At 42.9% G+C, this 13,483-nt stretch overlaps 1 protein-coding gene across 4 annotated transcripts in view; it reads right to left on the bottom strand.

Annotated features, from left to right (window-relative positions):
• SLC8A3 (solute carrier family 8 member A3) overlaps positions 1-13,483 on the bottom strand; it is a 205,768-nt gene that overhangs the window by 168,976 nt on the left and 23,309 nt on the right. For all 4 annotated transcript variants that reach the window (XM_077322620.1, XM_077322621.1, XM_077322618.1 and 1 more), the window contains exon 2: positions 710-2,535. In XM_077322620.1, the coding sequence (XP_077178735.1) occupies positions 710-2,475 (1,766 nt within the window). In that variant the 5' untranslated portion in view covers positions 2,476-2,535. The remainder of the gene's footprint in view (positions 1-709; positions 2,536-13,483) is intronic.

The raw sequence follows: 13,483 nt of genomic DNA on the forward strand, positions 1-13,483 counted from the left end.
GGAATAAGTGGCCATGGAAATTGGCATGCTACCAACCACAACAGAAAAACAGGCATTCCTGTGGTTCACAGAGGTAAGGAAGATTTTTTTTTAACAAGAATAATTGTTGTAGATGTCAAAACAGGTAGGCATCATTTAGCTTAGAAAGTAAGCCTCATTTGTGGGGAGGGGAGTATCTGAAAGCTATCTTATTGTCCAGACAGATTTCTTTAAAACTGGGTAAAACATTTCTTTTTCTTTTCGAAGCAGTCTAAAAAATAAGAATGATTAATTTGACGGCTGGGAAGAAAAGCTAGATGTTGAGATGGACATATAGATATCCGGTTTGATTATCTCTGTTCTACATCCACAAACCATGCAGAGAACATGTCAACAGAACAATTGATATGAGCAAATTGGTTCCGAATTGAGGTCTCAGTGACCTTAGGAGCAATAGCAATTAGCCCTGTTTGAATTATAATACTCTGTGTATAGTTTTGTATGTCTTCCCATTAGGCTATGTGAGAGGCATGTGAAACCCCAGTCCTAAGAGGAGAGCGGAAGAGACCAGACTCTGCTGTGGGGTCCTTGCCTGGAGAAAGTAAGTATGGAGACTAGAAGGGAGGGAGAGAGAACAGTCCATTCTATGTGGCCCAAGATTACCTGTGATGGAATAAATTCAGTGGTTAAAAATAACTAGCAACTGAAAAAGTTAAAGCGAGGTACTTACACAGTTTCATCATTCTTGAACTCCAGCTCACCATAAGCATCTTCAAAATCCTCTCCGCCTCCTTTTGCTGTCCCTTCAACTGTTCTAAAGGGGACTATGACTGTGCCGCGAGCACCAGATGTCCTAAGAACTTTCACCTCCATGACCCCAATGCTCTCACTGACGTGTATCACGTCACATTCAAAAGTAAATATGCCTGCATGATCATCATCCAATATAGTCACAGTAGCCACACAGGGAGAGGCAAGTATGGCCTTGGGATATGGCAAGTTGTTGAGGTCAGGCGGTTCGTCTGTCTCAACCACCCGGAGGTTACTGAGGCGCACAAAGAAATGTTCATCTTCCTCAAAGATGTCATCATCAATGATCCCTATTGAAAACTCTTTTTGGGTTTCCCCTGACTTCAAAACAACTGTACCTTCTGTAAACTCATAGTCAGCCCCAGCATTTGCGGAACCATCTTCTGTCTTATAGTCCACGTAAACTGTCTTGGACATGTCCCCTCCTTTGCGAACAATGGTCAGGAGGACAGCGCCACAGTTTTCAAGACACTGGTAGGAGCAAGGATCAAAATAAATTTTTGAAATGAATTCTTCAGGTTCCTCTGGCCGCACCTCATGCAAGCTAGCACTTCTTTTGGCTTGCTCAGCTGCATGCTTTTTCAGAATATTGCCTGCTCCAGTCATCATCCTGGTTGCCTGAATCCGATAGAATGCCCTGCTCTTTTGCTGATGAGACAAAGCATAGTAATTGGCCATCTCCACAAGCTGGTCCAAGTCCTTTTCTGGATGCTTTTGCTTCAGGTCCTTGAGGATCCGGATCATCTCTTTGCGAGACTCATCGGCCTCTTTCCCTTCCATAGGCACTAGGTTTCCATCCAGAAAGTGGGAATTCATCATCTTACCATCCATTTCGATCCCCTTGGGGTGATCCCCCTCTGTCTCAATTATAATACCTCTGTGCTTGTCAGTACGGTACCTTTTGTGCATATACTTGTAGAGGAAAAGCTTTCTGTCTGCTATCCAAGCCAGGATGACACAAACAGGGAAGAAAAACAAAGTGAGTAGGCCTTCCCATACCTGGACCACACCTGGAGAAAAGACTGCAAGAATCATGTACAACCATATATATGCAAAGATGCTCCATGCAGCCGTGACAAAGAAAACCCTCAAGTGTTTTATCTTTCTAATCTCTCCATCAGGAATGACATAGACACAGATGGCTATGATGATAAACATATTGAAAGCAGCACTGCCAACAATAGTTGAAGGCCCCAGATCACCAGCCAGGAACCCATGACCACATACTTCTATCAAGGACAGAAGAATCTCAGGAGCAGAGGAACCAAGAGCCATGAGGGTCAAATTGGAAACAGTTTCATTCCATACACGGATGGTAGTTGTGGTAGTTTCTCCATTGGATTTCTTGACTGTGATCTCCCTCTCTTGTGACGTAATGACTTCTATGGATGCCATGAAGCGATCAGCAATGATAGAAACTCCCAGGAACATATAGATCAGTGCAACAAAGTAAACAATAACCCTGGCAATTTTGTCCCCGAGAGATGGGTTTTCTGGGTACCATATTGGTAAGATGACACCTTCCTTGCACTCAGAAGAACCTGAGCATGTGTCATTATGTATTATGATGGGGGAAACTGCCCCTGTGCCAGCGTCCACCTGCAAACCATGTAAAAACAGTACAAAGGTAATGAGCCCAAAACGGAGGAAGGCTGAGGTGACAGGCTGCAACCTTAACCACGCCATACACAAGATTTGATTTCCACTGTGCGCACAGGTAACAGATCTTCTTTTCAGGTCAGCAATCTGAAACAAAGTGATAGGAAGACGATTGAAACCAAAGAAAACAAAAGTATACATTTCTTACATATATGCATTAATGTTTTAAGGAGCAATGACAAAATGTGCATTGGTGCTGACACTTACATTAGCCAAACTACACATTGCATTAGCCTTGCATCTCTTCCGGGTCCATCAAGAGGACTTTTAAGCAGGTATGCCATGCAAGTTCCTGATTTAGAACAGGAGCACAGTGCACAAGAAGAAGGGACTGTTTTCTAGATGTGGAACAGCTCTGGGGCTCTACTATTGGCCCCGTTGGGAAACTTTTCTGATATCTGCATGTAGATTGGAGCCCCCAAGACAACTTTAGGTCAGGTAAATGGGATGGGGTGAGAAAGCTGAGACTACCTTCTCCATGTATGCTGTGGTCCTCATCCAATTGGTTCCTTCTGTGCTTGGGAACTGTGTTCCCCGCACAGGACTCCTCAAATATCCTTGTGACAGACCCTGGGATACTGTAACATATAAGTAGGCCCTTAGAAGATTGCATTCACCTTTTAATGATAACTTAAATGTGTATGTAAACAGAAACATTGTTTACAACATTTATCAAGCTGATAAGCAACGTGCTTATCCAATGATTTACATATAGATGGCTGCAGGTTCAATCCTATGCGTCTTCAGTTAAATGGAGACCCTGAGGAACAGATGCCAGTCAGAGAAGGCAATGGTGAGCTAGAGAGAACAAAGGCTGAACTCCCTAACAATGCAGTTCTGTCCACAGTTACTCCAGTCTAAGCCCACTGAAGATATTGGGTTTAGATCGGAGTAACTCTGTATAGAATTGTGCTTTTAAAGGTTGCTTCATCGGTCTGCACATTCAGTTCATAAGGAATTGTTTATACCACTAGTTTAGACACCATTCAAAGATGAACCCAAGATATCGGAATTACTGCCAAACTGTCATATACACCATTCCCAGCCTCACTATGTAACAGAAGACAGCTGTAGGCATATTGTCAGTTATTTAATTAACTAGAAATAAAGCCCGCTGTGAAGGGAAATACAGCGGGCGCTAGTGAGTGGGGAGGAAGAATGTTGCAAAGGAAGGTAGAAGAGGGGAGGAGGAGTGGGAGGGAGAAAGGAGGGGAAGAGGATTTTGCAGGGATGGATAGAAGGGAGAAGAACAGGAAGGGATCAAGGAAGCAAGAGAGGAAGTAAGTGAGAGGGAGAGACAGAGAGAGAAGAAGGAGATGGAGAAAGGGAGGAAGGGAAGAAGGAAGGAAGGGAAGAAGGCAGGCAGGGAGGTAGATTGAATGGGATTGGAGAGGGGTATATGTGAAGGGGCGGGTTGGTGGGGGGAAGTGGGAGGGAGATGGCAGTGTGTGTGTGCGCGCATTTGTGTGGGTAAAAGGTGTGTGTGTGTGCGCGTGCGTTTGTGTGGGTCTGGAAGGGAGGGTTAAGGGAGAGGTGAGTTGGGTTGGGCAGGGGGAAGAGCAGTGTGTGTGTGTGTGTGTGTGTGTGTGTTGGGTGGACTTCTGCCGGACTTCTGCCGGGCCCCGGGGCATCCGGGGCCCAGCAGAAGCCTAAGAAGGATGGTGGCAGGCGGCATAGGCTTGTTCCGGAACCAGGTGCACCCTCGCAGCCGCGAGGGAGCACCTGGGCCCGGCAGAAGCCTGGAAACGGTGGCGGAGGGCGGGCGAGGCTTCTGCCGGGCCCAGGTGCTCCTTCGCGGCCGCATTTGTGACTTGGGCCTCCATCAATAGTGAGGCACCCAGCACTGTCATTCTCTTAAATGTGCAGCAGATAAATGTTCAGAAAGCCATACTTGTAATGGAATTAGATATGTAGTAGTATAGAACAATCCAGCATAGTACCTTCATATGGGAACAGGGACCAGATTCTGCAAATGATACCTCTGTAATTCCACATTCCACATTGCTTGCACTATGCTAGCTAGGGCGGTTTGCTGTTCAGAATGTTTAATTCTGTATTCCTAGTCACACTGTATTCCATAGTTCACTGTATATCTTATACTATTTGGTCACATTGTTGCTTGCCTTGTTTTTCCATTTTGTACCCCTAGTCCTTTTGTATTCTTCATCGCTTCTCCTGCCCAGTATGATTTCATGTCTTGTAATCTACCCTGAGCTTCAGTGAGAAAGACGAGCTATAAATAAGCTCGCTGGCTCAATAGATAGCTCATTTTAGAAAACCAAAAAGCCTTCTGGTGGCCTTAGGGGGAGAAAGGTGCAATGGCTACAGGAAAAGTCAGAGGGAATACAGTGACCAACCTATAGCTCAGCCATAAAAGGTTCAAAGAAGGCCCGTCCTGCAAGTCCTACTCCACAGATATGAAGAACAGTATTGTCTTTTATAAAAAGTTGTTCTTTGTAGAACATTCTGGCAATGTTTTTGCACAGAGCTTAATTGGGTCACGGCTTGAGGGTTTGGCTTTGAAATTTTCCTGAAAACTTTTGCCGCTGGTCTTCTAACACTGAAAGTCAGATCTAAATTAGAAAAGGAAATGCAATAACTAGTCTTTCAGGGAGCAAGGCAAAAAAAATCTGCCCTGTCTGAATTAATCTGTGTAATGCTAAGAGATGTGTTATTTCTTTCTATCCTCATCTATCCTAAGGATGTTGGATGTGGATTTGTGATTCTGAGACCACAAAATCAATTCACTGTTCTTTTCTGCAGTCTGTCAGACTTGGTTCTGTTCATTTGCATTCTTACCTTTCTATTTTGCTTGTTATTATATATTCTTATTATCTAAAAGCTAAAAAAAAAGTAGTTGCTGCTGCTGGAGAGATTGTACCTGTCTGAGAAAGAATACGATAATAAAATTTCCATTTGAGATGCAACTGTTAACACTGTTAACATTCAAACTATTCTGGCAATAAAGTGAGTGCTGCAAATTCTCTAGCAATCTGAGACATCTCTGGTCTATGATTATGTATAGAAACTAAAACCCTGACCATTAACATAGGATTCCTTTTAACCATGTGACTGCAAATGACAGGGCAGGCCAAGATAAACGGTTTTATGAATCTCCATTTGTGTGGAAGACTGCAAAAGGGTATACTTTAGTTCCCCTATGTTCTTCCCCCAAACACACACTTTGTGTCATTGTGTCCTCTCCCTGGATCTTAAAGTAGGCCAAATACCAATCAGATAATTCCCAGTTTACTCTCTTTTGCCAATTCTTGGATGAAACTGATGAAGCTGCAGGTCACACAATTGTTTGGAAGACTTATTTCAAGTTGAATTATTTTCTTTCTCTCCCCCCACCTCCCTAGTCCAGTTCAGTGTGTTGTTTGGGGATCTGCTACTTATATATACTTGCCATAAGCCCAACCACAGAAGAGCTGCAAATAGCCCTCTAGTGAGATAGCATATAAGTTTTCTAAATAAAGAGAAGGATGTAGAAAGGGGAAAAAATACAGCTGCTCAGTGATGTTCTGAATCTTTGGCCAAGAGATATATCAGGCAGTAACTGTTATTGTCCTATTGTGAGTATACAGTCATAGTTGTTGAAGTCTCAGTTTTCTTTTTCTTATGTCTTTAGCTGCTTCATTAATCTGGAACAGCTTCACATTATAATATAAAAAGCTAAGGCCTAGATGGGCGGGGACAGTCCAATCTTTGGACCAATTGGTCCAACCTGCATGGAAGGCCTTAGATGTTTCTTCTCCACAACAAATCTGTCCAAACTCCAAAGCAGCCCTTTCTGCCTGGGGAGCTGATCTTTATAGTCTGCAGATGAGCTGTAATTCCAGGAGCTCTCCAGGCTCTACCTGGAGGTTGGCTAACCCTAGGTTGGAAATATTCCTGGAGGTTTGGAAGTGGGGCTTCAAAATTGTACAATGCCTCAGTGTCCAGCCTCCAAAGTAGCCATTTTTGCCTGCAGAGCTGATCATTATAATCTAGTGGTGAGCAGTGATCTAGAGACAATGGTAGAGGCTCGCAGACTGCAGTTGGGAGGGAGTAGTGCAGGTCCTTCCTGGGCTACAGGGCTTTGGCCAGCTCTTACCAGCAACTGTTTGTATTTTGGGGTGCAGACAGAAAGACCAACATCAGTCCTGTAAATCTGGAAAGTGCAGGAAGATCTAAATAAAGAATATTTACAGCCTGAAACTGTAAATGGTGAACAAGTAAATGGCTGGAGAGACATGGGAACTGATATGACTTTCCTCAAGCTTGGCCTGGTAAATAAAAAATCAGTATTTGCCAGCAAGGTCCTACGAAATCAAAGGCATAAGTGTCCCAGAATTTCAAGTGGAGTTACCTTTACAGGAAAGTAGACAGTGAGACTTTGGGGGGAACTAGGTGACCCACTGCTATTAGGCTTTACTACTAGTAGGGTATAAAGGGAAAGGTAACTCTGCAATAGAAAGGGGTAGAGACTTAAAAGATGAAAACTGAGACTTTTCTAATACAGAATGTTAATTTGCATTGCTCATTGCCAAACCTTTTAAAAACCTCTCATACAGTGACACAGCAGGCAAAAAATAAAGGCAAATGGCAGCTCATCTGCAGTTGCCAACCTACAGATGTAGTCTGGAGTAGTCTGGAGTTCCCTAGACTTACAACTGATCTCCAGACTACTGAGATCAATTCCCTGGAGAAAACAGCAGCTTCATAGGGTAGATTTTATGGCATCAAATCCTTGCTGAGCTCCCTCCCCTCCCCAAACACCATCCTCCCCAGTTACTGTCCCCAAATCCCCAGAAATGTCTGAAGCCACAGTTGGCAACCCTACTGCAGCTCTAGTGAGTTAAGACAATCCCATATTAGATGTTAAAGAAAATACTGCCCTTTGGTGTTTTGTCTAAGAGGTCATTAGTTAACAGTTGTTAGTCGGTTTGGGTTAGCAGTACATTGCTCATGGACAGTGTTGAAAAACCCCGAAGCAAAGCAATCCTCTTTGACAGGTGCTTGAGTTATTTGGTGCCAATCAGATCAGGTGACCGGCTCATCTCATTCAAACGTGTTCAGCATGAAATCCATACTTCCAAGCTTCATGGCAGCCCCCCCCCCCCTCACGCGGTGACAGTTTGCCTCTGGGACTCCCTTCACGCCACCCAGCTCCAATGGAAATTTCTTGCAAAGGGAAGTTGTACACTTTGTCCAGCTCCAAAGTCCTGCAAAGTCTCCCTATTTCTCCTGCACTTGACAGCCCTGCCTGAATATATGTGTCATGTTGCTATCTCATGTTCTGGAACACAACTTTGGCGCTAGAAAGAAAGAAAGTGGCCGAGGTATGTTAATCTTTGGCTCAAATTAAGTTTCACATTCAATGAAGCAGAATTATTATAATATATATATATATATATATATATATATATATATATATATATATATATATATATATATATATATATATATATATATATATATATATATATATATATATATATATATATATATATATATATATATATATATGAACCACAGTCTCTTAGGACTAATTTATGTTCTTCACTGACATAAAATGCCAACAATCTTCAGTTACCAGCTAGTGTCACTGTTCAGTTAGTCCTGCAGATTATGATGGAATAGAATAATGCCTCCTAAAAGCATTTAATATTCCCAGATAACTCCCAAGTGAATAGTATTCCTATTCTATCTTTCTCCCACCTGCTTTTGTCATGTGTCTTTGTCTTTAGGAGAGCAAATGAGCAGTCTTATTTATGTACAATATAAAATGTTACCTTTGACCTAGAGAGCCAGTTTGGTATAGAATCATAGAATCATAGAATCATAGAGTTGGAAGGGGCCATACAGGCCATCTAGTCCAACCCCCTGCTCAACGCAGGATTAGCCCTAAGCATCCTAAAGCATCCAAGAAAAGTGTGTATCCAACCTTTGCTTGAAGACTTCCAGTGAGGGGGAGCTCACCACCTCCTTAGGCAGCCTATTCCACTGCTGAACTACTCTGACTGTGAAAAACTTTTTCCTGATATCTAGCCTATATCGTTGTACATGAAGTTTAAACCCATTACTGCCTCTCCTCTGCAGCCAACAGAAACAGCATCCTGCCCTCCTCCAAGTGACATACTCTGCATGTAGAAGACACCTGGAATCTTCAGCTAAAAGGTCTCATAGAGCAGGAGTCAGGAAGGATCTTTGTATTCCTGGAATGGGAAGGCGACTGTAAGCCGCTTTGAGCCTCCTTCGGGTAGGGAAAAGCGGCATATAAGAACCAACTCTTCTTCTTCCTCCTCCTCTTCTTCCTCTTCTTCCTCTTCTTCCTCTTCTTCCTATTCTTCCTATTCTTCTTCTTCTTCTTCCTCTTCTTCCTCTTCCTCTTCCTCTTCTATACAATCCAATCATTTTTAGATATGAAATAGTCAAGTTAAAGGAATGTGTATTCTAAATACATCTAATGAAAATCTTACAGTAATAACTTGGAAAGGTAACTAATTCAAATTCAAAACCTCCAGGTTTTGGATTCAAACTTACCAGGGCAGGTCTGGCTGTGTTATTGTTTTATTTTTGTATGGCTCAAATATGTGGGACTGCATTCTGCTTACCATTTCCCCCCACCGTCTTTTAGTTTTCATAGAATAGTTAGGGAAAGGGCGGTAAGCAGAGAAAAACTGCCTCTTGGACAAAGATGTATTTGTATCTAAGAAGGAGCCTTGGATGAGGAGTACAAACCCCAATAACAGTGTTCCATTTGGGTTAGGGTGGGAAGTTACTGAGAGAAAACAGTCTTCTCAGTATGAATGTCTGATAACTATTCCCAAACAGCATCATGATACTATTAAGGAGACCAAACAAAATTATACATGAACAATATGGCCTGTATCTAAACCCAAATAATATTTCTGTTCTCATTCTTTTGAGTTTTGTGCATGCACATACAAACCAGCTTATATAGGTTAAAGTTCAGTTTTTATATGAGAGCACTTTAAAACACTGATATTACAGTACCACCTTTAGTACACATTCCTAGGTGCAAGCCTTGTTGATTACATATGAGTGGGATTCTGAGCAGGCTCTCTTAGAATTGCTCTCTTAGGCTGATTCTTCACTGGCAGCACCACTTCAGGGTGCCACCAAAGTGGTGCTGAGGAGCTGTATGGTCTGCAGCTCTGTGTCCCTATTGGGGACACATTTCAGTAGGGGCACCCAATCTGCCACTGAAATGTGTTCCCCCTCAGGGCTGCAGCCACAGTAGTGCTGCACCGGGGGGGGGGGGGATTATTTTGCAGGAAAGAATGCAATCCCGCCTTCCTGCAAAAAAAAAAAAAAAATTCCCCGGTCTGCCCTGGAGTGCCACGATCCTGACCAGGGCATTTTTTGCCCCTTCCTTGCCTCCGTAGGGTGGGGAAGAGTGTCTTCTCATCCACACGGGCTTGCCACAGGACAGGCCCTGTTGGCCCCACAATGCGAAAAGGGAACACAGAAGAATCCGCGTACCCTTACCGTGGGTCCAATCCATGCTAGACCCAGGAGGGTGCCAGCCTGGATACGATGTCATTTGGACACGGGGATTAGCCCTGCATCCATATGAGCCCCCTCTCAGCCTTTTCTGCCTGTGCTGAATCAGCCGTAGTGAGTCATTGAAGTTTAATCCCACCAAATCTTTTACAGGTCTGGGGATACCAGTTGCCTACACCATGTGGGCATTTTCCTGCCACTGCCCCAGGTTCTGGGATTGGCAGGAAAACAGCTAGGAGTGTAAACAACATCATGTAACCTACTGACAAACCAGAATTTCTAGAGATTCAGCAAATGCGTTGACATCCTGTCTGAGTTTTTACCAGGGCATGACCCTGACACCTAGCATATATTTCACCTTCAAATCCCTGGAAGTGCTAGGCAGTGGCCTAGCATTTCTACATTGATCAGACTTAAGAAACAAGAGGAGAAAAGTTGACCTATTGCTTTCCATGGCTGCCAAACCAGTGCTGTTGAAAGACCAAGAGTTGATCTTCTTGGTGATACAATGACATAAAAACTCAAGAGAGAACTTTAAGCATTGATTGCATAACAAGAAGAAAACAATTTGCTTGTCTATGAGTTACTGACAGTGCAGTCCTAAGCAGAGTTACACCCTTCTAAATCCATTGAAGTCAAGGGTCTAGCCTCCTTTGCATTACTAGGACATGGTGGAATTAAATGGCTAGCTTCTACTTCTTAACTGAAATTAGAAGCAGCAAACTCTACTGCTTTTCTAGACATTATTCAAGGCAAGAGAGCAAAATAAAGAGATCAGCTATGCTTTGCATGCCTTGTGCAGAGACACTCAACAGAGAGCAATTTTTTTCAATAAAAAGCACATCTCAAATGTATTGCCAACAGCTGAAAATAAATATGTAAATTAAATAAGAAAAGCTGCTTTCACATGGTTTAGTTCTCTTGTTAACAGTATGTGGATATTAAAACCCACATTAGGAGAGCTGCTCTTATGCATAATTTGCATGTGCAATTACCTTGATTGCACGGCACATTGCATGATTATTCGCATACAGATTTTTACTTTTTTAATAGTTTAAAGATCCAGACCTGAATTTTCATTCAAGCAAGTTTTCTCTACTTTATATGAACATTTGAAATATCAAAACAGAAAAGATTGAAAGTTTTTAAGGCTTCATTGGAATTTGGAATTGTCCGTGGGAATCCCCTCCCCCTGCCAACTAGTTTTCCATTTCTAAGTAGAGAATGAAGATCTGAATGTATTGGAAAGTGGCAATTCAAAAAGGGTTTTTCTAAAATCTGCGGATATTCTAGACCAGCCATAACTGTGGAGGAACCCCGAAAATCAACTGTAAGGCTTCAAGGACGCCTGGAAGCAATGTCATCTGACCACGCCTCCCTGCCACGCCCCCAGAAGTGACATAACTACATGCATCCTTTGCCTTCCTTTCACTCCTTTGCTCCATCTCAACTACTGCTATAGTAGCTCTGCCTCGTGTAGGCCAGTAAGAAGGGCAGGAGCTGGGACAAATCCCGAACTCCACTACCACTACCACTCCACAACCAACTCCCCCCTTATTGATTTTTCCACCCATGACCTACCCATTGAGCCCTCTGGGTGGAAGCAGCCAGTTCTGTAGCTTGGGGCCAAGTCCATTAAGGCAGGAGGGGAAAGGCCGTGGACTCCCTCTGGAGCTCCTGTGGACCCTTGGAGGTCCACGGACCCCTGATTGGGAATCCCTGTTCTAGACAGACAACTATTTAAGCAGACTTCTCCATCCATACTAGCAACATAAGTGTACAACAAATCTGTAACGCTTCCTTTATTAGTAGCCCATCAAAGGAAAGCAAAAAAGAACAACATATAAGTGATACAACAGACAACTGGATTAAAAAAAAATTTGGATTTTGAAGAAACTTCCTCACCAATTAAAAATGGCAGGAGGTCAAGACTGGAGGATTTCCTTGGCATGTTTTCCTTTTATCTCTTATACTGTCATGGCAGAAAATAGACCCATGTTTGTTATCTGTATTTCTTAATTTTGTTATTTATTAGTGTTAATAACTACAACCTTTTTACCATTGAGAAACCAGTGAAACATTCTTCAGGCTTCAAGAAACCCAGAAAGTGATATCAGCAGGCCACACCTTCTTGCCACACCTCAGAAGTCACATGTCACCAGACGTCACATCACTCAAACACTCCCACTGGATGTGACATCACCAGCCACTTCTGCTGCACAAGAAGTGAGAGCACATAAATATTTTCTGTCTTATTCACCAAGGGAAGCCCACAGTGGGAGTCTGCAGAAACAGGGCCAGGATAGGCTCATGCCACTCCACTGCCTTTATCTCCCCCCCCCAAACACCAGAAACAGAGGTGGGGCAAGCTTTTGCTGCTCCATCACCCCCACCCCCTCCAATGCCAGAAACAGGGCAACTAATGTGCTTGCAAGTAAATCCATCAAGGACCTGAGGTTTATAGCAAAGGAATTTCATTATTTGTCTGGTAGACACTTTCATCAGCACAACAGCAGAATAAAAGAAGCTGATGTTGAAGAGGTATGTCAGGACCAAAGAGCCAGATAGTTCACAGCGATTCAAGTTCTCACCATCTCTTTATTTTACTGGCATTGCCAGAACATTTCCAACTTCAAGCAACAAATTGCTGAATCTAAGCACTCCCAATTTACCACAGAACAGCAGGACGAAGGATAAACTGTGTTCCATCACTTTTGCAGGAGGGAAAACAAATGAAACCTTTCAAGAAGTGACAGAAGTTTGGATTCATTTCAAACATCTGGGAATATCAGAGTGATAGCCCTCTCCCTTAAGAAAGCAATGTGCACCTGAAGGAAATGATGCATATTACTCCCTACAGTAATGCTACTAACAAGGGCTGCTCAAAAAAAGAGGGATTTGCTCATTTTATAAATATTTAAAAAGTCAGGATGCTACAACTTCTTTAGCTCCATTACATCCTTTCAAAAAGTAATTATTTACACTGAAGCTTATGCTGGGCCAAGCAAATGCATATGCATTGTGGTTTAAAAGCTGTATGTCAAGCCTGGGCACCAATATTTTAAAGAAAAGGTGGAGAGAGTTTAGCATCTTAGAACATACATGCAGGAAATCTGCTAGGACTTGTGGGAAGGGGATTCATTTCCCTCTGTATTCCTCTCCCCACTATTTCCTCTTTCCTTCCCTAGCAGCCACTATATCCTTTCCCCTATATCTGCTTCCTTTACTCCTTCCCAGCCATTAGCCTTCCCTGTTTACTTATTTAATTCATTTATACCTTGATTTTCTCTCCAGTGAAGACTATTATTTTATATTCACAACAACCCTATGAGGTCACTGTGGGGCCTGTGCAAGTTAAAGTTGTGTAATACTGAATTACCTGCTGCTTTGATGAATCCTCCCTCCAGGGCAGAGACAAAGGTAGCATAAGTGACCTGTAGTACCACTCTGGAAAGGGTCCTGTTTCCTCTCCCTGTCTTTTACTAACAGAACCAAGGCTTGAAGGCTGGCAGTATTGTTGTGG

The sequence above is a fragment of the Paroedura picta genome, chromosome 2 (assembly GCF_049243985.1).
Source record: "Paroedura picta isolate Pp20150507F chromosome 2, Ppicta_v3.0, whole genome shotgun sequence".
NCBI classification, from domain to species: Eukaryota; Metazoa; Chordata; class Lepidosauria; order Squamata; family Gekkonidae; genus Paroedura; species Paroedura picta.